The sequence below is a fragment of the Oryctolagus cuniculus genome, chromosome 15 (assembly GCF_051225735.1).
Source record: "Oryctolagus cuniculus isolate XC-2025 breed Fujian yellow rabbit chromosome 15, ASM5122573v1, whole genome shotgun sequence".
Taxonomy (NCBI): domain Eukaryota; kingdom Metazoa; phylum Chordata; class Mammalia; order Lagomorpha; family Leporidae; genus Oryctolagus; species Oryctolagus cuniculus.
Genome location: NC_142881.1, coordinates 67,786,341 through 67,813,646, shown reverse-complemented (window position 1 = coordinate 67,813,646; position 27,306 = coordinate 67,786,341). Strand labels below are relative to the sequence as shown.

The 27,306-nt window shown below is 44.1% G+C and overlaps 1 protein-coding gene across 23 annotated transcripts in view; it reads left to right on the top strand.

Moving 5' to 3' along the window:
• KCNMA1 (potassium calcium-activated channel subfamily M alpha 1) overlaps positions 1 to 27,306 on the top strand; it is a 783,049-nt gene that overhangs the window by 567,377 nt on the left and 188,366 nt on the right. For all 23 annotated transcript variants that reach the window (XM_070056978.2, XM_070056977.2, XM_070056983.2 and 20 more), the window contains 1 exon segment: positions 3,862 to 4,017. In XM_070056978.2, the coding sequence (XP_069913079.1) occupies positions 3,862 to 4,017 (156 nt within the window).

Genomic DNA, 27,306 nt, shown 5'->3' with positions numbered 1-27,306 from the left:
ACGAACATACTCCAAGGGATAGTTCATTCCATCATTGGACACCAGCCTTGAACTAGAAAACATTTCAACCCTTTGTGATCTAGTGATGGTGATGTCTAGAGCCCAGAGGGATAAAGGGAAACTGCCTGCTTTCGCTTTGTGTAAAACTGGCCCACATTTGTCATCATCATAACCATAGACATTTGTGTCGTATTTTATGATTTTAAAAGAGCTTTGACATCCATTATCTCATTTAGTCCTCATTGGACCATCTGTGCATTTTAGCATCCCAGTGTAACTTCAGACTAGGGAGTCTAAGCTCTGTCATACAGAGAACAACTCTGTTGGGTACAAACCATGCTCGTTCAGTGCCAGCAAGCTAAGAGATGGACTTGCAGCTGCCACTGTCTCTTTCGGTGGAGCCATAGCCCTTTGGACCAAGCTGTGTTTCCTGAGAGTAGGCCTTGCATAGAAGGGCTGTTGCTCTCTAAAGAGATCTTTCATATGACCACACTTCCCGTGGAGAGAAGCATATTCAGTCTGGCCATCTCTGAATGCAAAAGAAAGGTGGGCCAGAGCTCCTTCTAATGTGAGCTTAAGTGGCTCGAAGCTCTTCAAGAATGGTTCGTGATGGCTGGCAAAGTATCACTCCCAATAATTTACCTATTGATGACCTTTAAAAAAATGTTCCCAATAGACTCCAGCAAAGGAGGCCATTGTCTCTGACTTGGAAGCCATGTGCCAATGGCCTAATGCAAAGGCAAGCCCTGTGAGCTGCCTCACTGGAAACGCTTATACTTGTGTAGTTGTATTAAGGTGCTTCCTGTTCTGTGGCCTTTTTTTGTTCTTCGTGGTGGCTTCTCCAAAGTCCGTTGTCCATAGTGAGAGCTGAAACTAGGGCTGGAATGCATTTCCCGAGACAGCCTATTTTCACGTTCCTTCTCCGTGAGATGAGGGTGGTGCAGTGGCAGAAGTGGAAGGAAGCCCTGGTCCTGGTAGACCTGCTCTTTGTCATCTCCGCATTAGAGAGGATTTGCCTCCCGACTGCTGTGTATTTGGTAAGCCTGGCATTTTCTACCAGACTCAAATGAAAAAGGACAAAGTTGTCAGAAACAGAGAATGTGAGTTCGTGGGCCCATCTGCTCTCTTTGTTCCATGCACACAGACCTCCCTGCTAGTCCCTGGCACATCACCCTCACTCCCTGCCCCATGCCTGGGGAAAACATCAGGGCCCGAGAGGAGACCATGGAATCCTGAGACATGAAACAAACTTGGTGTTCTTGTGCAATAACATGTAAAATATGTCTAAAGAACTCAAACCAGATGAGGGCATGCGAGACCCACGGCCTACACGGGTGTTAGATCCTGGATGACACTTGGGGGATAGGAGAGATTTCCTTGGAAGGGTTTTCTGTGTGTGTTTGAGGGTGGCATGAAGGCTTTGTGGTGTGTCTCTGGGGCATGGACCACCCAAGTCTCCTTTCACTCACAATGATTTACTTGGTCGTTACTCAAGAGTTAATTTCTCTCCATTCTTCTCAGATGATGTGACTGCAAGTCAATATTTATCCACTTAAACTGACGTGCTCTCCACAGTGCTAGGGCCACGAGGTGGGAAAGTGGCTTTGTAAGCCAGTGATGAGTAGGGAGAGAAATGGGCCAAGGGCAGGGCCAGTGGTGGGAGGGAGTTGACTCCAAGATGGGGGGCAGTTCTCTGACGCTCAGCCCCACAGATGTTCCCTTCTGCTGTGTGGCCCACATGCAGCCATGTTCACATCGGGGAGGACAGAGTCCTCTCCCCCAGGAGGAATCAGTGCTGGCTTAGGACTCAGGGTTGTCACAGAAGTAGATTTTTGCAAAAAGGGAATTTCACAAGAGTGGCATTTCTGACAGCAGCGCACGAAGCCCTTGACCTTGTTCTTTGCACAGCAGCCTCCTCCATCCTCCTGGTACAACTGTGTGTGCTGTCTTGCAAGTGAGGGAGCTCCTTGTGTCTGCTGATACATGGGGAGAAATAATTTGAGGGCCATGGACTCTTGGCACATGCAGAACCATGCTCATCCTGCTTTGTTCAAGGAGCCAGAGTCAGGACCAGCTGGTAAATATCACACTGCCTTCCCGGGCCACAGCAGAGAGCTGGACTGGAAGAGGAGCAACCGGGACTAGAACCCGGCGCCCCAACCAGGACTAGAACCCGGGTTGCCGGTGCTGCAGGTGGAGGATTAGCCAAGTGAGCCGCGGTGCCAGCCCATTGCTGGCCTCTTAACCATTCTTCAGAGGATGTTTTCCGGAATGCTCACCCTCTCTTGTCTTCGCCACTTTGCTCTGGGTGTAACACCATTGATCATTTTCCTTCTTTAAGTCTGACTGTTGAAACTGGATCAGGGGAAGGCAGTGGAGGATGGCCCAAGTGCTTGGGCCCCTGCACCCACATGGGAGACCAGGAGGAAGCACCTGGCTCCTGGCTTTGGATCAGTGTAGCTCTGGCCGTAGCGGCCTTTGGGGAGTGAACCAACAGAAGGAAGACCTTTCTCTCTCTCTCTCTCTCTCTCTCACTGTCTATCTGTCAAATAAAAGAAACTGGATCAAGTACTCTGGAACCCATCTGCCCAGTTCACAACAGGATGAAATGCTCACGTCCCTGTGTCTGTTTTTCTAGCAACCAAAGCTTGGCTTTCTCTGTGAGGCGAACGTGATAACCACTACACTACGGAAACCAATCACAGCTTGGCTTTCTCTGCAATGTATCACACAGTTGGGCTCTTCTTGAGGCTGTAGTCACTCACATTCTTTAATGTTGCTCTGTGTTATTGTTTTTTTTTGTTTGTTTTCTCTTATGTCTGCTACCAGTGAGGTGAGGTCTTCTCATTTTGAAATTATGGAATTTTTTTTTTAAACCAAGTTGCCATACTTGACATTAGGCCTTGTAATTATTTTCTGTTTTTTTTTTTCCCTCTAATTTTTCCAACTCCAGAGAACTCTTTGAATTTCACTTGTTTCACCCAAAGTATAGGGAGGATTTTCAAAAAGTTCATGGAAAATATATATTATGAACAAACTATGCATGGATTTCACAGAATTTTTTGCACCAACATAAACTTATTTTTCACCTCCATTTTTCTATCAAGTGTTTGCAACCCCCTCTTATTGTCTGCCAGTCTCCCCTGTAAGTTGCTTAAAAGTAACTGGGTAAGCATTTCTCCAGGCCCTCGTCTCAGGCTCTGATCTAATTGTCTATAGGAGCACGTTGTGAAAGGTCTACACGGTGATTTACCCGGTGATCTGGGGCAGTGGTTCTCAGAGTGTAGCCCCCAGCTCAGCAGCAGCAGGAGCAGCATCCCCCCCGCACGTCAGACATGCAGGTCCCCAGCTGCACCCCAGATCCACTGAGTCAGAAACGCAGGGGTGAGGCCAGCAGTCTAAGGCTGCACAATCTGTGATTTTGTTGCCTGCTCAAGCTTGGGAGTCCCTCATCTGGAATATTGAAAGGCCCCTTTAAGAAAATCCAAAATACTCAGGCATCTGACAGTCTCACAGTCCACGTACGGAGCCAGAACATGAACAAGCTAGTCAGACGTCCTCGTCTCCCAACTGATGTGTCTGTCATCACAGGAAATCCCCTGTGGGCTCTCTCGGGCTCCATGGCAAACCCAAGGGGAGAACTTGGACTCCCCGTAGGTGCAGAAGCAGCATTCCAGAGAGACTGGAGTCTGGCGGCGCAGAGAGTAGAACAAACCACCAAATGCCAGACCCAGGCAAAGTGAAGCAAGGACGAGTCTGGATGACCCTGAGTAATTGGGCAGTGCGGCGTTTCCCAGAAGAGATTCTAAACAATTGAACATTTCACAAAGCGAGGTCTCATACCTGGTTTTGTTTCCCCAGGCCCATCTGCTAAACATCCCAAGCTGGAATTGGAAAGAGGGTGATGACGCAATCTGCCTTGCAGAGCTGAAGTTGGGTTTCATAGCCCAGAGCTGCCTGGCCCAAGGCCTCTCCACGATGCTCGCCAATCTCTTCTCCATGAGGTCGTTCATAAAGGTAACGTCTTCTCTTATTAGAGTGCATTAGCCTGGGATTCCATGTGTCGTGGGGTTGAGTAGAGAGCACGGCTTAAACTCAAAACAGATCGATGGGCCTTAACCACTTTGGTTAAGAAGAAATTCCTTGTTATGGATTTGGGCACAAGGCCAGCTCCTTTCAAAATTATGTTTTTATTTTTATTTGGCACATCCATGGCCATTAAATGATTGTTCAAAGCACAATCCTCTCTTTTTTTAGATAAACCACATGTTTATCTATCAACAAAGCCTCCGCTGTTAAAACAAAAATATGATTTATATACATTCCATATGGCACCAGAGTGCCTAAAGAAAAGAATTATCATTTTGCTCTTTTATATCAAGTGGCTGGTGGACCTCTCACTGTGTGGATAAATGCAAACCATGTGTTTGTGCTGAAGCCCAAACCCCAACAACATAATTCATTTATTTATTTCTGTACAATCAAGGAGGCCAGCAGGGCTGACATGCCATGGTTATTTGAGTGGAAAGTGAAGCGGTGAACTGAGGCCTTCATGCTGTGAGACAACAGCCTGGATGTGTTCTTCTCCTTCTCAGCCAGTACTCCATGGAACTGGCAGGACAGCCACTCCTAAGTCCCCAGAGTGGCCGCTACCTGCTGAACAACCCAGGCAAGGAGAGGAAGGCCCACCTCCATCCTCACATGCCAGGCCAGCCCAGGAATCTGTTCCCAGGGCTTTGAATGAAGGCCCCAAGTCTTTGCAAGGAAGCCTTTTGAATCCCGGGATAACAGCAACTCCAGTCTTTACCCTTGGATTGTTCTTAGCTTAGATAGCTGAAGTGGCAAACTAGTGCCATGAACATGTCTAGTTGGGGCTTTTCTGATTTGCAACTGATAAAACTAGCCCCTTATCTGGTTTGCATCCTCCTTCCTGTTAGATAACCAGCTGATGTAGTAGTGGTTGAAGATAGAAATTGACAGGTACCCACAAAGTCCCAGAGGCTCTAAAATCTACGATGTGAGACCTCCAGCATTTTGCTGCCATGGATGCTGCATCCACCACCAATGGACTATTTGTTGGAGTTGAAAAAAGGACCCTGGCTACAAGAGAGGGGTGGGTGGGAAGCTTGAGGATGAGATTTGCTAACACTCACCCTTGGCACCTCTGAATTGTTAAATGGAGCAGGAGTTTTCCTAGGTCCTTACCCTTGTACCCACCCAATTAGCATTATTTAACCAGTAGATAATTAACATTGCTCTACAAGAAGAACAAATTGTTTTGGCGCTTCCTCGATGATTTTACTAAGACTCATTGCGATTAATACCTTGATTTAAAAACTCCTCCTTTTCTCATTATGCACCCAAAGACCGCAGCTCAACAGCACTGTGAACTCCAACTCAGCTCACAAAGAGGGGGACCACCTTGCCTTAAGTGTCTTCCTAATCCAGGCTGCCATTTGTCCTGCGTGGACAAATCTCCACACAGGCAAAGGGGAGGTGGCAAGGGGGTCCTCTGTGACTCGGTTTGGAGGCAAGTCCCAAAGCCAGACGTAGCCTTGTGTCTCCCCAGGCTCTTGTGTTCAGCGCTAGCAGCCCAGGCCTAGGAGAGAGGACGGTCACCATGGAAACCCCTCCACCTCCTTCAGCTGAGCCCTGGTGGTTTGCTGCCCACAGGGGATTGCTCACAGGACCGAGCACGTGGCCTGCGGAGCTGGGCTCTGCTGCCTCGTGTTGGTGTGACATGGGGCTTGGCAGGGCCCCACCACAGATGGGGCCACTTGACATGCGTATGTTTTGATTTTGTGGTGCCTGCATGGTAACTAGAGCTGCCTGTCAAGAAAATTAATAGAAGGGCTGTGAGGCTGATTCTTCAGTGTTATTCCCAGCAGGGAGAACTTCTGCCTGACTCGCCTCAGGACGCTGAAGGGCCTCACCTCCACAGCCAAGGATGGCCCCTCCAGCTCTGCCGGAACCATTGCCAAGTTCCTATTTAGGAAGAGCCTGTGGGGAAGGCTGGGCCAGGCCCTGATGTAACTGGAAACACGTTTCCCTCCCAGGGTTATGTTGCCACAGTATTTCTGTCCCTGGGCCAAGTCCCCTGTGTTTGGAAGTCACTCTTTGAATACGGCCTTTTGACCTTGAGGTGGCCTTTGAGTTGGAATTCACTAAGGTGGGTGACCTGGAAATGACAAGGCCTCCATCGTATAGTTCCTTTAGTTACCAGAGGGACCGTCCTCCACCTTCTGTCTTGTGCTTACCCTCCAGATTCCAGGTCTGTGTCTCCTTTAGGTCATGGTGAGCACTGCAAGGGTGCTGTCCTTGGTATGTCGTCTTTTTTTTTTTTTTTTTTAACTTTTATTTAATGAATATAAATTTCCAAAGTACAGCTTATGGATTACAATGGCTTCTCCCCCCCAATAACTTCCCTCCCACCCGCAACCCTCCCCTTTCCCTCTCCCTCTCCCCTTCCATTCACATCAAGATTTATTTTCAATTCTTTTTATATACAGAAGATCAGTTTAGCATATATTAAGTAAAGATTTCAACAGTTTGCACCCACATAGAAACACAAAGTGAAAAATACTGTTTGAGTACTAGTTATAGCATTAAATCACAATGTTTATATATATAATATATATACACACATTATATATATATAATATATATATAATCTCTTACTCCAGCGTCACAAAAGCCCTCACTTATTTTTGTTTGGGGGCAGCAGGTGGAGGAGGAAATCTATAAAAGGGTAATTGTTTACTGAAATTGCTTACTTCCCCAGTGCCCCCCCCCCCCATTTTCTTTGGTGGAGAACTCATCAGCACTTGCACAGGGCAGGGGGCCATTAGCATGGAGAAGGAAGGAGGCTTTGGCAGCCCTTGGTCTGTTGGGAACACTTAGCATTTCTGGAAGCCAAGGGTGAAGTGTGAGCTTGTCCTCTCCCTGGCCCTGGGCAGGTATTGTGTGCCTCGTGGTGCTACAGATTGCACTCTAAAGTAGAAGAAATGAAGCAGGACTGTCCAAGCGCAGGTCTGCCCCAGGCAGAAGCACGGTGACTGTCCACTGGGCTTTTTATTAGACATGAAACCAGAAAGGCAGAACTGAAAGTGAGGGGGTGAGGTGCAAGAAAAAGAGAAGAATTGCTTACATAGAGGAATCACAAGAGGCCCAGCCTATTTTTATTTTTTATCTTTTCTGACAGGCAGAGTGGACAGTAAGAGAGAGAGAGACAGAGAGAAAGGTCTTCCTTTTCCGTTGGTTCACCCCCCAATGGCTGCTGTGGCTGGCGCACCGCACTGATCTGAAGCTAGGAGCCAGGTGCTTCTCCTGGTCTCCCATGCGGGTGCAGGGCCCAAGCACTTGGGCCAGCCTCCACTGCACTCCTGGGCCACAGCAGACAGCTGGCCTGGAAGAGGAGCAACCGGGACAGAATCCAGCGCCCCGACCGGGACTAGAACTCGGTGGGCTGGCACCGCAGGCAGAGGATTAGCCTATGGAGCTGTGGCAGCATCGGCCAAGAGGCCCAGCCTAGAAGAACCAATAAGTATGGGGCAAACTTATTTATCCCTCCCACCAATGTCAGTCTCAGAGATGCTAACCATAGGGCCCCAAGTTGTTGCCCTGAAATGCTAGTTCCCAATTGGGTATGTTACCTCTGAATTGATGTAAACTTTTTGGGAATCCATTTATATTTTTAAAAAGGTTTATTTATTTGAAGGGCAGAGTGACAGAGACAAAGGGAGAAGCGGAGAGAAACAGATCTTCCATCTGCTGATTCCCTCCCAAAGTGGCTGCGACAGTTAGGGCTGAGACAGGCTGACGCCAGGATCTAGAGACTCCATCCAGATCTCCCACGTGGGTGGCAGGGACCAAAGTACTTGAGCCATCTTCTACTGCCTTCCCAGATGCATTAGCAAGGAGCTGGAACAGAAGAGGGGCAGCTGGAACTCAAACCAGCAGTCTGATATGGGATGCCAGTGTCGCAGGCAGCAGCTTAACCCACTACATCACAACACCAGTTCCCTAGCCTACATCTTTGGGAGTAATAAATTCCTGAAGTTTTCTAACTAATGTTTAGAAAAAAAATGTTTTCCTGTTTGTTCTTAATTTACTCCATTTAAACTTCAAGGCAAGGCCTCTGCAGTTTCTAATGTGCTGGAATTCAACAAATCCACTCTAATCCTTTGTCCAATATGTTCAGGAAAGAGACTGAGATTGACAACCCAGGAGTCATCAGTAGCTGTTGCTAATGGCAGCCTGTGCATTTTGGGTAAGAGAGTCTTGTCTTCACCCTTGAGTTCCTATAAGTATTGTAGGTGAATGTCCTAGTGCTTGTAACTTATCTACCTCTGCATTATCAGCTGGGCCTAGAACAACCTGTTCATTTGCCAGTATCTAATCTTCTGCCACTGGCCTGTCCTGTTCCACTGAGGATCTCCCTGACATCTTCTGTGAAGACCAAGACAATGAACTTACTTAGCCAAGCTGCCATTGTGCCTTCCCTTCATGAGTGGCCACAGTTGCTCTCAGCTTGGCTTTCTCACATGATGTCATTTCAGATCTATTGCTTTTCTTGTTTGTGAGTCTTACTATGTATACTTAACTTTCTCTTCAACATGTAAGGTTTCAAGTCAGGGCTGCCCCTGCCATTTTTATGAGTTGTGCCATTATTCTTGCTAGGATTAACTACTCTTGGATATGATAAATTGCACGTGTGTGTGTATGTGTGTGTGTTTAGAAAGAGATTATATCTTTTTTTTTTTTTTTTGACAGGCAGAGTTGGACAGTGAGAGAGAGAGACAGGGAGAAAAGTCTTCCTTCTGTTGGTTCACCCCACAAATGGCCACTACGGCTGGTGCGCTGGGCTGATCCAAAGCCAGGAGCCAGGTGCTTCCTCCTGGTCTCCCATGCAGGTGCAGGGCCCAAGCACTTGGGCCATCCTCCACTGCCTTCCTGGGCCACAGCAGAGAGCTGGACTAGAAGAGGAGCAACTGGGACAGAATCCAGCACCCCAGCCGGGACTAGAACCCGGGTTGCTGGCCACGCAGGCAGAGGATTAGCCTAGTGAGCCGCGGCACCAGCCTGAAAAGAGATTAAATCTTAAAATTCTTTTTTAGTCTACATTGAGACTTTGAAATGGTTCGTAAAATTGCCAACTAATTGACTCTGTTAATCTACCATTTTGCAAACACATACACATAACACACCTGCATGCGTGCAACCTGTAACATGGTATGCAGTCCATAATTATTTCTTTGGAGAAGACATGGGATGCACTTTTGTTTTGTCCTCTTTTTCACAAGATTTTGGGTTTGTGGATTTTTGGATACTAAATATTATTTAATATCAGTCATATAAACTTCCAGCAAAACATAATCCTTGAACTAATCATAGCCAAGGGAATCATTTCAGTACCAAAATATAGGTTATATTAACATGTATAAGTGTTTGTACATATGCGTGTATGTAAAATCTAGTTCAGGGTCTAGAAATATATATATACATATATATATATATAAGAACCCTGGAAAATTGCCCAAAATGCACAGAATCCGCACCGTGTACTAAGCCTTCTGTTGACACTTTATGTGCATTGTCTCATTGAATCCTCACAATGCCTGTGCCCAAACTTGGCCCTGCTGTTATCCTCACTTTACAGCGGCAGACAAAGTATAGTAAGAGAAGTTCAGCATCCTGCACAGGGCATATAGCTTGGAATTAACATTTTCAAGCCTTCAGTCCCAGGGAAATTGGTCCTAGGTTTATCTTGAGGATGCTGGAAGAACATAGGACACTTGCTAAGAGGAAGCCTCAGCTGGTACCACCATCTTAGCAGAAATCCCAGCTTCCTATAGTTCATTTTATAGAAACTGTTGATTCAGTGGAGATCCCCTGGACAGCTGCCAGATTCTAGTCTGTGTGCTAATCCTACCAGCATCCTAGGGCTAGAACTGGGACGTGTGGATACATGCTTGCACAGCCTTCTCCTGTGGGTCTTGTCATCTTTCTTTGTAGCCAGCTCTAGAAGGGCAAAGTTCAGTGTTTCAAAGAGGTGATAGATTTAGCATAGGCTTGGCTGAGTCTGGGTAAGGAATGGCTTAGGTTCCCAAGAAGGGCTTAGCATCACACAGGGCTGTATTTGATTGGTAAAACTAATTGAAGTCTGAACCAAGTGAATCTGAAGGGGTGAGATGGCTTAGGTAGGCACTTCTAGGAAAAAAGTAAATGTATTAGGGTTCTCTAAAGAAGTAGAATCCAGAATGTTTACCAGAGAGAGAAGGAGGGAGAGAGGTAGGAAGGTAGTGGTGGTAGGGAGAGAGAGAATAGAGATCACTGTAGAGAGTTTGTCTGGCAGAGGAAGTCCATGTGGTGGAAGTGAGGTAGTGAAATGAAAACTTCTGTTTATCTCACAATATATGGGTGATTTCACTCTAACTATTGGCGTCCTGACAGTGGACTTGCACATATTTCTCACCAGCAGTGAACCGCCACCCAATACAGTTATACTCACTTTCTTGGTAGTTGCAATTATTCTTATAGCTTTTAGATACACAGACGACTTCAAACATAGGTCTGTACCCAGAACCTTGCACCTGAGCCCATGCTTAGTGTCTCCCTTTGAAGGTCCCATCTCATCTCAAACTTAACAGACTCAGAATTGAAGTTCTGTTCTTTGTCCATAACTCCGTTCTTCCATTTTGCTATTGGTGTTCTGCTGCTCAAACTAGAAGCTTTGGAATCATCCACAGCTCCATCCCCCCCCCCCCCCATCAATGTAATCCACTTCAATTCAGCATTGAAATCTTGGTTCAACTCTGAAAATATGCCCAGAATCTGAGTGCACTTAAGCAGCTCTACTCCTGCAACTAGATCCAAACCACTGTCCTCTCTCTCCTAGACGGTTACATCAGCTTCTTAACTAGTCTGTCGACTCTGCCCTTATCCTCTGCCCTTACCCTCTCAGTCTACTCTTTCCTGAACAAATGATTCTCAATTGGATGCTGTTCCTCTTCAGTGTAAATCTCTCTGTGACATCTCATCTCATCGGAATCAAGTCCTCATGGGGGCAGGTATTTAGTTTACTGGTTAACACACTGGCTATGATGCCCACGTGCAACATTGGAGTGCCTGGGTTCAATTCCTTTCTCCATCCTGATCCCAGCTACCTGCCAGTGTAGTCCCAGGAAGACTGCTTTCCCTTAGGTTTTTCTAGGGCTCTGTACTTGCTGTTCTTTCTGGCAAGGATGTTTGTTTGTTTGTTTGTTTGTTTTTATTTGCGAGGTAGTGTTACAGAGGGAGAGACAGTGGGAAAGGTCTCCCATCTGCTGGTTCACTCCCCAAATGGCTGCAGTGTACAGAGCCAATCCGAAGCCAGGAGCCAGGAGCTTCTTCCAGGTCTCCCGTGTGAGTGCAGGGGCCCGAGCACTTGGACCATCTTCTTCTGCTTTCCAGGCCATAGCAGAGAGCTGGATCAGAAGAGGAACAGCCGGGACACAAACTGGCATCTGTATGGGATGCTGGTGCTGCGACTGGTTACTTTACCTGCTATGCCATAGCACCAGTCCAGTGTTTTTCTCTTAAGTTGCTGCTGGACTTCCCTCTGTGAAACCCCTTTTTATTTTTTTCTCACTATTAGTTTTCCATTGAGACCTTCTTCTAAAAATTTGCTAGAGTTGCATTTTTAAAGGAGATTTAAAGAAACTTCAGATGCAGACTTATTTATTCACTTGTCTAAGAGGGAGAGAGGGAGAGAGCAAGAGCTCCCACTATTCCCTAAAAGCCTGTAATAGCGTGCGCTGGGACTGAAATCAGGAGCCTGGAACTCAATATGAGTCTCATATATGGGTGGCAGGAACCCAACTACTTGAACCCTCACTACTGCTGCTAAGGGTCTGCATTAGTAGGAAGTTGTGGTGAGGATTTGAAGCCAAGGATCAAACCTCAGTACTCCAATGTGGGATGCTGGAAGTCTTAAGTGGTGCCTTAACCACAATGCTGAATTCCCACCCATAAAAATGAACTTTTAATTGAAGTATAATATTCAAACAGAAAATAAGTATAACAAAATATGCATGTTGTTAAGTATCCATAAGTTAAACTTTCTCACATAAAACATGACCTAGATTAAGAAACAAAATATTATCAGTGCCTTAGGCTGTTTTTATAAACCAGATGATGATGTGTTATTGGATCTGTTTCTGGATCCCTTGGGGAGAATGGGCGTCTTCACAGTGTCAAGCTCTCCAGTCTGTGAATATTGTATATCTCTCATCAAGGAGTTCCAAACTCTCCGATCTATGAATATGGTATATCTCTCATCCAGGAATGTTTTATGATTCAACAGTTTCCCTTGAAAGTACATAAAAATCATGAAGCAAGTGACTAAGTTCATCAACTTTTCTGGTGCTTTGGGGCATCACTACAGGGAGTAGGTGTCCCACTGTATCCTACTGTCTAGGAAGGATTTAGACATTCCCCTTGATGTCACGTGGATGGAGAGAGTTTCCATGTGGTAGATAACATCAGACTCGTAGACATTTGCACCACCCTTCCCTGTACAACCCAGATATTCTCACATCCACACCTGCTCTCCTAGAGTTTTTTTTCCACATCATTATTTATTATTCATTTCCCTAATTCCCGAAGTCATGTCAGCAGCAAAGGGCTACTTGCTGAATCCTCAGTATGTGCCACTGCACTTGATTGCATAATGAACCAATAATAAATGTTTGTTGAATGAATGAGTGAAGGGAACTGATTGGCCTCAGCCTGTAACATAGAATGGGCAGTCAATGTTATAGACAACTGTGTGAGACCAGGACCAGCAGGGACTTACAATTTGGTGTGATTTTGGTGCTGAAAATTTCTTCTTTTGCTACTGCATGTGATTCCTTTGCCAAATTAAAGAGCTTTGACATGGTGTAGAGACTTGGACTGCAAAGCTCTATAATCCTGGCAAGGATTTCACAGAGGCTGGGTAGATTTGGTTATAAATCATTTCAACTGCCAGAAAATCCAGTCAATGTGTTGTTTCAAGTCAAATCCAAACAAACACCCATGAATTGCAATGAATGTGCTAACCCTCAGTATCCCATTTGGGTTAACATCATTGGGCATCCCTTTTCTTCCTGCTTGAATCTCATTAGATCAGAGACTTTCATACAAATGCTGCTCCCTTGAGAACACCCATTCTGCCCAAGATCATGAGGCCCACCTGAAAGCAGAACAACTTTTGTGAAAAGTTTTTCAAAGAAAGAGAAAAGTAATCCATAAGCTATTAACAGGGACTCGGTTCCCTTATGACCCTGGTAATTTCTAGAACATTGAATTAAAGAGTTCTCAGACCTTTACAAATTCTCAAGGCAAACATTATTAGCAAAGAGAAGCCCATGCAACGTGTTAGAAGATTGCCAGAAAATGTCAATGGAACTTCTGGATAAAATAAAAGAAGTTGGGGCTCCTTCTCCACATCTTCCTCTCTTCTTCCCTCCCCCTAACATGATTAGAAAGTCATTTCATGTGTCTTATATGTTTGGTCAATCAAAGCCAAACGTACATGATTGATGGTGGCAGGGAACACATTTAACTCATTATTCTTTACTTTGCAGCAAAATGATTTGTGTAAACTGTCTGCCTAGCATTAAAGGTAAAACAAACTTAGAAACCCCAAAATGTTATATTTTCATCTAATATTTTCCTTTTGGTTTTATAGTTGTAATCACATATGGATTCTTTTATTTGGCTTTTGGCATGTGCTGAACAAAGAGGCAGGCAATACAGAAAGATTACGTAACATGAAAACAGAGCGGGTGCCCAGAGAGGATGGAGCTGCAAGAGCCACACAGGCTGGGCTTGATGTGAAAACCCGGCAGAAGCCACAGCTTCCCTGGGCTCTTATCAGCTAGCAGGATATTGTCACCCAGGCAAAACAAGGGCCATCTCCTTGAATGAGCCTATTGTCCCATCAGACTGAGCTCCTTTGGACAGTATAAGCCTTCGATTAATTTTACGCCTTCCTGAGAATACCTGGGCATCCACAGGTCGAGTCCACCTGGCCTCCCCAACTTCAGTTTTTTAACTTGGGCTTTAGGAAAACCATCCGCTACTTGAGATTGTTCAAGCAAAAATCTTAAAATGCTTTGGAAACCATAAGGTATAAAAATCTCAGATTCCCTTATTACATCTGTTGGCTATCACAGCTCTAAAGCAATACCAAGTGATCAGTGCACAGAACAAAATGATGAGACATTTGGAATGTTGATGCAGCTTTCCGACAGAGAGAGGTGGTGCTCATGACTGATTTCTTACAGTGGATATTTTTTCAGAGACTTTAGAATTATACTAGGACCCTGAGTTTGAACTTTTTAGTTTATAAGATACATGTTTCTATTTCAGGTACTTTTATTTGATCAGGTACAGAATCATTTTCTTGAGTATCATATGGAAAATGTGCAGATACAAAGTAGCTAATGTCTCTGACTCTGCCTCAGCTATAGAGAAGGAAGAAATAGCACCCACTTCCCTTGCTTTCTGGATGGGGAAAACCAGAAGATGACTTCTGGTTGCACAACAGGTTGGGGGACAGTAGAGCTAGGGCTGAAGTCTACTAGATTATTGGATTCATAGCTCTATGTTTTCTCTACTATATTCATTGCTTCCTCTAGCAAAGTGTCTCACATAGATAAGCAATGCTTGGTTTTATTTGCAGATCAATAGCTTCTAAGAATAGAAACGTCTCTGCAGTATTTGTCGAAGTAGTATCCTGGGTTTTCTGCCAAGCATGCCAAACAATGTGATAGAAAAATTAAGATTTTGGGGCTGGCGCTGTGGCGTAGCAGGTAAGGCCGCTGGCTGCAGTGCCAGCATCCTATATGGGCATCGGTTTGAGTCCTGGCTGCTCCACTTCTGATCTAGCCCTCTGTTGTGGCTTGGGACAGCAGTAGAGGATGGCCCAGGTCCTTGGGCCCCTGTACCCATGTGGGAGACCCAGAGGAGCCTCCTGGCTCCTGGATTCAGATCATCCCAGCTCTGGCCTTTGCGGCCATCTGGGGAGTGAACCAGTGGATGGAAGTTTCTCCCTCCCTTCCTCCATCTCCCTCCCTTCCTCCATCTCCCTCCCTCCCTCCCCACCCTCTGCCTTTCAAAAATAAATAGATAAATCTTTTAAAAAAATTAAGATTTGTTTTGAAGGTAGGAAATCCATATTCTGCCCTGTTCTCTGTGTGACGCCCTAGTTTGAAAGCAGTCTCAGGCATTTATGTGTTGATGAAACCATAATGCCTTATAGCACGGGAGGGTGTGTTGCTCAAGGCAGGTGCTGCAACTGAGCAAGAAAGGGGTTGATGACTTATTTAACGAGTGAGATGTAAGACAGCCAACGAGCTTAGTCTCAGCCCTCTGAAGGAAGGAAGGAGTGGGTCAGAGCACAGTATGGTGGACTTGCAGCCCGGAGGAGGTATCAGAGAGGGTAAAACCCAGAAGGTTAAACAGTGTTGACAAAAGAATGAAAAGAACTTTCCAAGGAAGAAAAGTGTGACTGGCCGGTGCCGTGGCTCACTTGGCTAATCCTCCACCTGCAGCGCCGGTACCCTGGGTTCTAGTCCAGGTTGGGGTGCTGGATTCTGTCCCTGTTGCTCCTCTTCCAGTCCAGCTCTCTGCTGTGGCCCAGGAAGGCAGTGGAGGATGGCCCAAGTGCTTGGGCCCTGCACCCGCATGGGAGACCAGGAGGAAGCACCTGGTTCCTGGCTTCGGATCAGCACAGCGCGCTGGCTGTAGAGGCCATTTGGGGGGTGAACCAACAGAAAAGGAAGACCTCTCTCTCTCTCTCTCTCTCTCACTAACTCTGCCTGTCAAAAAAAAAAAAATATATATATATATATATATATGGTTAACCCTAATCCTCAGGGACTCCTAATGATCATAATAAAAGTATTCAAGTAACTCAGATAATTTGGGTGCAGGTGATAGGATTTTGAACTCATAAATCTCCAAGGTTAATAAAGAAATTGAGTTGTATCCTATTTAGCATTTCTTTTGGCCATTTTCTGTGATCCCATAGTAAGTGTAGTGCCATGGAGGGTTCAGCCGCTGTCTGAGATGCCGGTAGCCCGTATGGGTACCTGTCTAAGTCCTGGCTGCTCCACTTGGGATCCAGCTCCCTGCTAATATGTCTGAGAAAAAGCAGCGGAAGATGGCCAAATGGTTTGGGACTCTGCCACCCACATGGGAAACTTGGATGAAGGTCCTAGTTCCTAATTGCAGCCTTGCCCAGCATCCCAGCATCCCAGCATTGGCCATTGTGGCCATCTGGGGATTGAATTAGCAGATAGAAGATAGCGCTCTCTCACTCTCTCCTCTTGCTCTTTCAAAATGAAGTAAAAAAAGATATGTGGTTCCACTAAGACTTGGAAATGATTATAATTATGCAGATATCTCTTTAATGTTATTTAAAAAATAAATATAGTAAAATTGATTTTTGTGTGTGTGTGTATGTAGCTGCATGCATTTTAACACTTAGTATAGAGTCATGCATTCACCATCAAAACAGGATTTAGAATAGTTGTAGTACTCCCCAAAGTCCCTCACACTCCCACTTTGAGTTGCAAAGTGAGGCTCCCACCACATTGAGTCCCTGGCAACCATGTTTCCACTCCCTATCACTGGAGTTTTGTCTTTTTGAGTACGTCCAGTGAATGGCATCATGTAGAATGTAACTTTTTGGCTTTGCCTTTTTCTGTATAATTCCCTTGTGATCCATCCTGGTTGTTGCATGTAGTAATATTCCATTCCTTTTTTATTACTGAATGGTATAGCACTTTGTGGATGTACCACAATTTATTTAGACATTCACCCATTGGGCAGGATTTAGCTGGCTTCCAGTTTTGAGTGATCATGAATAGAGTGATATAAATAATTGTGTAGAAGTTTGTGTGAATGTAAATTTTAATTTTTCTGGGTTAAACACCATAAGTAAGACAGCTAGATTATAGGGTAAGTTTATATTTAAACTCAAAAGAAACTGCCACAGCATTTGCTAGAATGGCTACAGCATTTATCATTTATCATTTCTGTCAGCAGTGTGTGAATTGCTCTGCATCCTTGTCAGCACTTGATGTTGCCAGTCTTTTGATTTGAACCATTCTAATAGGTGTGTAATGATGTCTCATTGTGGTTTCCACCTATGTTCCCCTAATGGCTGCTGCTATCGAGCATCTGTCCATTTACTTATTTGACATCTGTGTATCCTTTTTGGTGAAGCATTTGGCAGTTTGTAGTTGGTTTGGTTTTACTGCTGAGTTTAAGAGTTCCTTATATATTCTGGATATATTGTTGGATATGGGATTTGTAAATACTTTATTCTAGTCTGTAACTTTTCTTTTCATTTTATTAACACTATCTTTCCTGGAGAAAAGTTTTTGATTTTGAAATTTTCCCCCTCAAAATGTTAGATGTACAGTTACTGCATGACCCAGCCATTCTCCCCCTTGGCATCTACCCAAGAGAAATGAATCCATATGTGTCTGTGTTGGTTCCTATGGCTGCTGTAATAGATGACTGCAAATGCAGTTGCATAAAACCACACATACATTTTTTTCTCTTCCTTTTCTGGAGGCCTGGATTTTTTTTTAAGGTTTTAAGGATTCTATTCAGTGAGAGAAATGCACAGGAGAGTGAGGGTTCTATTTAGGGGAGAAAGAGAAGTCTAGAAGGTAAGTCGGACCCATACCAAGCAGAGAGCAGGCCAGTAGCTACGTGGAGCAAGTGTGCAGGTAGAGAGAGGGACTGAGCAGCCCAAAGGCTCAGGGAGACAAGCATGGCCAGGGCAGTAAGGACAATAAAAGGGAGAGGCCCACTGTGTTCCAGGCCTTTGATCCACTTCCAAAGGGGAGTGGCTAGATAGCCTGATTGGCAGGTGGGCATCCAGGTTTAGGAAGGTAGGGGTACGAGATCACACAAGGGTGTGGTGAAGGCCTGGTCCTCTAGCTCACAAACCTAATCAGTGTTGTCCTATCTGCCTGCCTACATCATTCCCCACTCCGAGAGTTTCCAGCCCTTTATCTTAAGGGATGTTGAAGGGCATAGATTCATCATATCTTCTGTAGCTGCTTCCTGCTTATTAGGGGCGTAGCACAGGTCCTGCCTGTCCTGGATCTGGAAGTCTTGGCCTATCTCATCTAGCAAATTCACTTTATGAGCTGTATGTAGTAGCCTGGTCACCACCAATGGCTGTGTCCCCTGCATGGTTAGTTATTCCCAGAAGTTGTTGAGTTCTGAAACATATAAGTTTGTTAATTAGCATAAATAAAACTGGAACAAAGCTAGTTGCAAGTGGGGTGCCTCCTAAGATGGAAAAAACATATCTTACAGACTCCCAGATAGTGGGCAGTGATCGACTACCCTTACGTAGGTTGTAAAACCATTTAGCTTGAGCATAGAGAGTTATAATAGAAGGACCCATTAGGAATTTTATTGTCAATAACAGTTCCCAGGGAGAATCAAAAGAAGAGATACGTTCACTCTGTCTGCCTTACAGTACAGCATTCTTGATGTGACAAAAGCGAAAGCTTTACTTATCTTTCTGCGTTTTGAAGAGGCACTTAAGGTCTCGATTGGCTTACAGGACTAATCAGGCATGTCTTTTGAGTTCACTTGTGAAGACTTAAGAGGTAGAAGCTTAATCCTAATTTTACTGAGGCGGTCATGTGCAGTAGCCCCTGGTGAGGTTCCCTTCATTTAAGCTGCAGAAGCCAGGATTCTAAAAAGGAGTATTGCTGGACTCATGTCCAGTTGCTAGCAGGGCAGTATGTGGAGAAGGTGTCTCCTTGCATTTTCTAGCTTTGCAGGCTGCTTGGGTGCCTCTCTCCCAACCTCTTCCTCACAACACTCCAATGTTTTGCTGCTTTTGTCACATCTCCTAGTTCCTCTTCCTCAGTCAAATCTCTGTCTTCTTTGGGGTTACATATAGGGTCTTCTTGGATTAGCCAGGAGCATTTCTCTATCTGAGTCCTTAACTGACATCTGTCAAGTCGTCTTTGCCAATGAGGTGACGTTCACAGGCCACAGAGGTTAGGGTGTAGGTATCTTTATTCATTTTACTGAAGCCTGCCACTCAATCTTCATAGATCCACACCCATCCCATATGCAAAATACATTCTCCTCATCCCAAATCACCGAAAGTCTGAACCTTACAGCATCAATCTAAGCCTGAAATCTCATCTAGAGAGCACCAACTCAAGTGTTCCAAATGTCATCATCTAAATCCTTATGGGTGAGACTTTGTGTATAACCTATCCAGCGATCTATGAAACTAGAAAACAGTATTCTGCTCCTCCAGTACAATGGTAAGACCACCATCATAACAGTTACATTCTCATTCCAAAAGGAAGAACATAGAAGGAAAAAAGGAGCTAATAGCAACCCCTGGCAGTTCTGAAATCCAATCAGGCAAAATCCATTAGGTTTCAAGGTCTGCTAATGAACCTATGTGGTTTAAAATTGGCTTTAGGTAATATGATTTCTCTAACTATGTTCTTTTTCAAAATTATTTTGACTATTCTAATGTCTTTGTCTTTCTGTATAAATTTTAGAGTCAGCTTGTCTATGAATTCATGCTGGAATTTAAAAATATCCATCCTTCCCCCATCCATCCATCTGTCCATCCACAGTGACAGGGAGAGGGAGAGAGGAGGGGCAGAAGAATAGAGAGAGGAGGGAGGAAGGAGAAGAGGGGAGAGAAGAGGGAGGGAAGAGAGAGAGTGAGGGAGAGAGAGAGAGAGCCTCTCCCTGCTCGTTCATTCCCCAAATGCCCACAACAGCCACGGCTGGGCCAGGCTGAAACCAGAAGCCTGGAACCCTGTCCAGGTCTCCCACGTGAGTGTCAGGGACCCAAGTACTTGAGCTATCATCTGTTGCCCCCCATGCACATTAGCAGGAATCTGGATTAGAAGCAGAGGCGAAGTATCTGGGATTCAAACTGGCTAATAATTAACTCATTGTATAGCGATACCCAGTCTCTTGCTGGTATTTCAATTAGAATTGTGTTAAACCTACAGACCAAGCTAGGAGAGCACTGATATTTTTGCTGTGTTGAGTCTTTTGATCCATGATTAGAATCTTCTCATTTATTTAGGTCATCATTGTTTTCATCTGCCAGTGTTTTGTAGTTTTCATTACAGAGATTCTATGTATCTTTTGTTAGATTTATAGTTAAGTATTACATTTTTGAACTATTATAAATGACATTATAAAAATGTAGGTTTGCAGTTGTTCATTGGTGGTACATAAAAATACATATTATTTTTCCATACTGTAACCATAATGTGCTGGCTAGTTCTTTTTGCAGAATGTTGAACAGGAGTAAAATTGTATGTGTTTACTCCATTCTCAGTCTTAGGGGGAAAACATTCAATTTTTCACCATTAAGTATGATGTTAGCTGCAGGTCTGTCATATATTCCTTTCTTTTGAAACTGAAGAAGTTCCTTTTTATTCTTAGTTTGACGAGAGTTTTTTGGTTTTGTTTTTAAAATCACTTATTAATGTTGAATTTTGCCAAATCCTTATTCTGCATCAGTTGATGGCATTTGTTTTATTTGTACTAATAATAGGGTAGTCTGATTGACAATAGAATAGTGAATCAGCCACCTTGAATTCCTGGGATTAAACTGCATTTGTTCATAGTGTAATTTTTTTAGATATATTGGTGGATTGATACACTAATATTTTAATGAAGTTTTGTATTTTTATGTTTTGGGAGAATATTGGTTTATAGATTTTTTGATCATATCTGTCTTGATTTAGTGTCAGAGCAATGTTGGATTCATAGGTGAATTGGAAAAATTCTCCCTTCCTTTTATTTTCTGCAAGAGATTCTGTAGAGAATTGATGTTATTTGTTCTTGAAATGTTTGGGTGAATTCAACAGGGAAATCTTCTGGTCCTGGATTTCTTTTATGAGAGGTTTTTTAACATGAATTCAAATTCTTAAATATTTAAAGGACTGTTCTGGTTATTTATTTAATCCTAGGTGAGTTGTGACAGCTCAAGGTTTTTGAAAAATTAGACTAATTTATCTGAGTTGTTCAATTTATGTATGTAGAGTTATTCACTGCATTGCATTATTGAATTTTCAGTGTCTTCAGGGTATACAGTGATATCCTCTTTCATTTCAGATTTTGTAATTTGTGTCCTCTCTTTTTTTTTATTCATCACTCTTAGTAGATATACATTTTGCTGATCTTTTCAAACAATTGCCTTGTGTTGTTTTTGTTCTACTTGCTTTGGGCTTATCTTGCTCTTTTTTTCCCTAACTTCTTAAGAAGCTTAGACTGGCCGACACCGCGGCTCAATAGGCTAATCCTCCGCCTTGCGGCGCCGGCACACCGGGTTCTAGTCCCTGTCAGGGCGCCGGATTCTGTCCTGGCTGCCCCTCTTCCAGGCCAGCTCTCTGCTGTGGCCAGGGAGTGCAGTGGAGGATGGCCCAAGTGCTTGGGCCCAGTACCCCATGGGAGACCAGGAGAAGCACCTGGCTCCTTGCGCCGGCCACAGTGGCCATTGGAGGGTGAACCAATGGCAAAAGGAAGACCTTTCTCTCTGTCTCTCTCTCTCTCTCTCACTGTTCACTCTGCCTGTCAAAAAAAAAAAAAGAAAAAAAAAAAAAGAAAAGAAGCTTAGACTAGCTTAGACTGTTCATTTGAGGAACTTCCTTTTTAATGCTGGTATTTAATACTATAAATTTCCTTCTAAACACTGCTTTAACTGCATGAAACAAATTTTTGGTAAGTTGCATTTTTGTTTTTATTCAGTTAGAAATATTCACTAGTTTTACTTGAGTCTTCTTTGATCTATCAGTTACATAGAGGTTTGTTGTTTAATTTCCAAGTATTTGGAGATATTCCTTTTATCTTTTGATTATTGATTTGTACTCTGATTCCATTATGGTTCAAGAACCTACTTTGTGTGATTGCAATTCTTTTGAATTGTGAAGTTACATTTTATGGCCCAGAGTGTGATCTTCAGTCTGAGTTTAAGAAGCATAGGGATTCTACTTGTTGTTGAGTATTCTATAAATCTCAATATCAGCTAGTTTTTTTTAATGGTGTTTGGTCCTTCCACACCCTTGTTCACTTTCTGTCTACTAGTTCTACTACTAGTAGTACCATAATACTACATACTACCTATTATCACTGTGGATTCTTATACCTTAGTTTTGTCAGGCTTTGCTTTGTATATTTTGAAACCCTGTTGTTAAGTATGTATACATTTGGATTGTTGTGTTTTCTGGGTGAATTGAAATTTTATTTTATTTATTTTATTACTGTATTTGAGAGAGAGAGAAAGAGAGAGAGAAGGGAAAAAAGAAAGGGAGGGAGGAAAGGAAGGAAAGAGCGTAAAAGGGAAGGAAGGAAGGAAAGAGAAAGAAAATCAATGATTTCCCCCATTTCTCTAAATGTTAGGAATCCCATTTTGTATTCCTTAGGCCAAATTGACAGCTTCTAGAACTTTATCGGTCCACATTCTAACAATCATATCCAGCTTTTGAGCTGCTGTGAGATCAGGCCAGAGGCTACCAGAGGACAACACTGCTGATTGGTGGTGCTTCAACGCTGGTCTTCTTCCTTAATCCACCTGCTACTGTTTACTTCCCAGAGTCTTCCAGTAGCTTCTGCATGCACTCTCCAAGTCTTATAGCTGAGAGACAGGATGGACTGTGCTTGCTCTGTCTTATGCAGAACCAGAAACCCAGCTACTTCTTTAGGGGCCTCTGTTTGCTCTTTATGGTCAGAACAGGGAACATATTTACCTCCCTTGCAGTGCTGTCCATATCGCGTCTCTCCAGCATATTCTAATAGTTACTTTCTTTGGGGCAGATTTGAGGTAATCCACCTTTTTATAATTCAGCAAGCTGCATTACAAAATGGCATCCGGCATATCTCCTGGTGGAACAAGGTGAGGTGGCTGCTCCAACATCAGACTCATTTGGCTGATTTAGAGAAACTTTGGGACACCTCTAAAATGACTCTGAGATCAATTTAGGTACCAACTGCCGTCTTGGAAAAATAGCATGCAATAAAACCTTTCAACTGGGTATCATTTTTGTAGTTTTTATCATTAACTGCCACATGTATTTCATGGTAACAAGAATGATGCTGTCCCACTGATTAGGCTTTCATGTTCAGAGAAATATGGTTGTCCTGACTCGATGGCTGTGCACTAGGAGATGGGAAGCTAACTGACAAGCATGAGAGGTAGCACTCCATCCCTTTCCCTGTATCCCATCAGTAGATTTCCTGCCCACTAAGGGATAGCATGTGTCTCTGTGCCCACAGAGCTTGGTGTGCGAAGGCTCTTTCTCAATCTGCCAGGGAAGTCTGTGTTTATCCCTAGCTTCCATGTCTGTGACATTGCTTTTTAGGACTCATTTCCCCCTTCCTAGTCTGTGACAAAATAGGTGTAGTTTCTTATTTCTCATTTTAACTCAAGTTTGGAAATGAAAAGGTCATTTCCTTCAGTGGTGGGATTTTTTTTTTCCCCTTGACTAGACTAGTGAGGAGGGAAGCAGAGAAAAGGGATATTTGGTGCTGCTTTTAGGATGGGGGATTAAACTTGGTCATCCAGAGATCTCTGAGGGTGTTTCCTTATCCTGTTTATACTTGGAACACCGTGTTATAGAAACTCACTACCACAGTCCTCGCCCTCCCCGTTCACCCCCGTTTGTGAAGTGTGAGGGGAGTTATGTAGTGTGCAGTGGGAGGGAGAATGGAGTGGGGTCGAATGGAAGACTTTGATTTAGGACCTGATTTGCTGTAAGACCTTGGGAAAATTCCTCAAGCTCTCTGAGCACCATCTTTCCTTGCTGCACAAAATAAAGAGTGTAAAGTACTATTGGGAAGCTTACCCAGTGCAGGAAGGCACCTAACACATGGTTATCTATGCATGTCAATGTATATCAACGCTGCTCCCTCCCCCCTTTAAAGAGTAGGTAGTAAGTGCTGCTCAAGTTTCTCTTTGTGGTGAGACTGGGGTCACTGACAGCAGAAGACAGAGGCATGGACCTGGTGTCAAACCTTCCTCTAGAGCAGAAAAAAGGACTCCTTGCCTGTGATGCTTAGAATTCTGTGTCGCTGCCTTTTGAATTCATTGCCTAGGGTAGCAGGGGCACCAGTGTTCCTCAGCCTGAATGACACTGGTTTCCCCAATCCTGTCGCTTTGTGGTCACCCTCCACCCCCAGGGCTAGATGATTTTATCTGTCAGAGTACCTGAGAGGCACATCTGTCTGGCTTTTCCCAAACCTCTACAGTGAGTGGAGATTTGCTGACTGTTCTTTCTCATATGCTAATGAAAACCCACCCAGCAAGTGCAGCTGTGCCCAGGGAGAGCCCATAGTGGAAGTGACTGGAGGAAGACAGCTGGAATGAGGTATCTGTGCAGAACTCAAAGAAGGTAGCAACCTCCTGGTACCTGCCCAGTAGATCGAAATGTGTAATACAACTTGAACTTGCTCATGGCCTGAGTGAGCGAGGGGGTGGAGAGAGCTCCCTCTACTCAAACTGGATCATCTCACATATCTTTCTGTCCCTTCTCATCTTATGCTAACTATAGGGGGAGAGGCAGCCTGGCAGTTTTTGGGGGGGATACTGAACTATCATGAGGCTAAAGCTTCCCTAGAAATGCAAGAAATTGAGGTTAGAAGAATTACTTTGGTGAGCCACATGGGATGAGAGGGATTGAGTCCCTTCTCCTAAGAGGAATGTGCAAGTAACTACAAAGTTTTCTGACCTGCAGAAAGCAGGGGTCCACTCAACTGTATGCAGGACGGGGGCCAGAAGTCAATTACAGATGGCAGTAGGGGCTGAGGACTCTGACCACGGATCACTCCTCTTCTCTTCCCACCTGGTGCTCAGCCTCTCCTCCAAGTACAAGTTGAACAATCATTTTAATTTTTTAAAATTTATTTTCATTTTATTTGAAATACAAAGAATGTGCAATCTTTGATCCATTGGTTCATTCCTCAACAGTCAGGGCTGGGCCAGGTTGAAGCCAGGAATCTGCAGCTCAATTCAGGTCTCCCACATGGGTGGCAGGGACCCAAGTATTTCCTGCCTCTCAGGGTACACACTGGCTGGAAGCTGAATTGGAAGAGGAACAATCAGTACTAGATCCCAGGCACTCCAGTATGGGATGCAGGTGCCCAAAGTGGCAACTTCTGTGCCCTATTGCCCCTACAAGGTCTTTTTTTGTCAATGATTTGAACAAGTACCAGTTTATTAGTATTTCCATCCTGTGTACCAAGCATATACCAGGTATCAAATAAAAAAATCCCTCTAGAAGCTGAGGTTTGAAGTATGAGGATACTTCAAGTACTTTGTAGGAAAATGGAATTAAAATTTACCTTTTTTTTTTTTTGCTGCAAAACCTTTTTGAAACCTATGCGTATCTTTTTCATAGTGAACAGTTTCCGTGAAGCTATTAAAAGAGCCCTTCTATCCATGGATGTTGAAAATGCTTGCATTAATTAAAATAGACATCTTTCAGTTCTGTTTTCCATGAGCTTTTTTATGTACCCTCAAGAGGAGCAAAGCCATTTGATAGGAAGGAGGATGAGAGATAAGAATGAAGCGCAGGAAGCAGCAGTTGAGGGATGTGGGCAAACATCCCACCCAAGACTCATCAGGAGCTAAGACATTCTGGCCACCAGGGTCTTGCTGGCTAAGGGCTGCAGCCTGGGCCATCCTGCGCCAGCATTGATGGTGCTGCCCAGACGTGGCCTCTCCCCTGTTTTGGGAAATCATCAAGTCCTTCAGTTACCTTATGGTCATATCTGTGCCGAGTTTACTTATTACCATTAGGAACATCAATGGTGGGTAGAGAGGAGCTCCAGAGAATAAAGCTCTCTTCTGGAGACGGATTCATACTGCCTAGTGTTTTTCCCATTCCAGAAAATAATTTGATGATGCAGACTTTTGTAACACCAGCTAGGCAATAGGAAGTCATGAATCCCAGGCCCAATGTCTAACTGGCTTATATTTCTTCATCTGAAAAGTAGAGATATTTTCATGGTCACCTCCATCACACCATCATCTCCATCACTCATTGCATACACTGATAGATGGCATTTATAGAATGAATACAATGTAGTTGCACCATCAATGCTCTCTCTCAGTATAATTAAACCACACAAGCACCTGACTCGTGGGAAGTGGTCCACAGATGTCTGCTGGTTGACCAGCACTCTGATAAACATGTTAAATGCATCACATCCTTTTAGCTGTCTTCCCAGGAGATAGGGACTAGAGTTGCTCTCATTTTGCAGGTGAGGGGAGTGAGGCTTAGAGATGTCAGTCACCTTGGCCTAAGAGCCTAGAATGAGGCTGGGGTTGGCATCCAGAGTTTGCCTACGCTTTGCTACTTCCCTGCCCTGCTACTGTACTCAGTGAGTGCTCCAGATTACAGTTCCTCCCTTCAAAGGAAATAAGCCCAGCTAAATACCTTGGCAATTTATAGGCCATCCACTTGCAATCTCTGAACCAAATGTCTTTTTGATGAGGCCTAAAATCCACTGCAGGAAGCGACAGAAGGGAATTTCTGAAGTCGTTTCTAACTTCCTGTGAAAATATTCTCTAACTGGCAAGAGATTGTCCTGGTAACAATGAATGCACAGTGAAGCGGCTGCCTCTGCCTTTGATACCTGGCTCACAAGTAACCCATTTGGCTTCCCAATCACTCGGATACCTAAAACCAGCAGAATTTATGCTCGGGGCTGAAATGGCTCTGTTCAGCCAGAAAGCAGAAGTTTACGACCAAACCCTTTGCTCTGAAATGAAATCTAGTCTCTTTGGCTGGCCTTTATTAGGCCATATTGTACAACGATAGGAGACATAAGTATCCAGAATCTGCTGTCACTGAAACAGGTCTGGGTTGGCCAGCGTGTTCGTCCTCACACTCAACACTGTGTGTCCTGAAACAGAAAGTTGAATGGAAATTAGGGATGCAAATCAGGGCTATTTTCTGAAACTTTATTTTTAATTGACTTAAATATAGCCATGCCCTTCTTTATCTACACAGCCCATTCAAATGGAGATTAGGCTTTTGGGGTCACTGGTTCAGTGGAGAGATTAAGTAGATAATCTGAGTCCCTGAAATGTTTGTAGTAATTAGCACAAAACAGCCCAAACACTTGGATACCCATCTTGTGCTTAATTCTCTACAAGCTTTCTTTGTAAGGGACTCCAATATTTAGCAATACTTCATGTAAAGCACACTCTTTCATCACAAATTCAAGTATTTTAGGCCTCAGTGGATTCTGCTG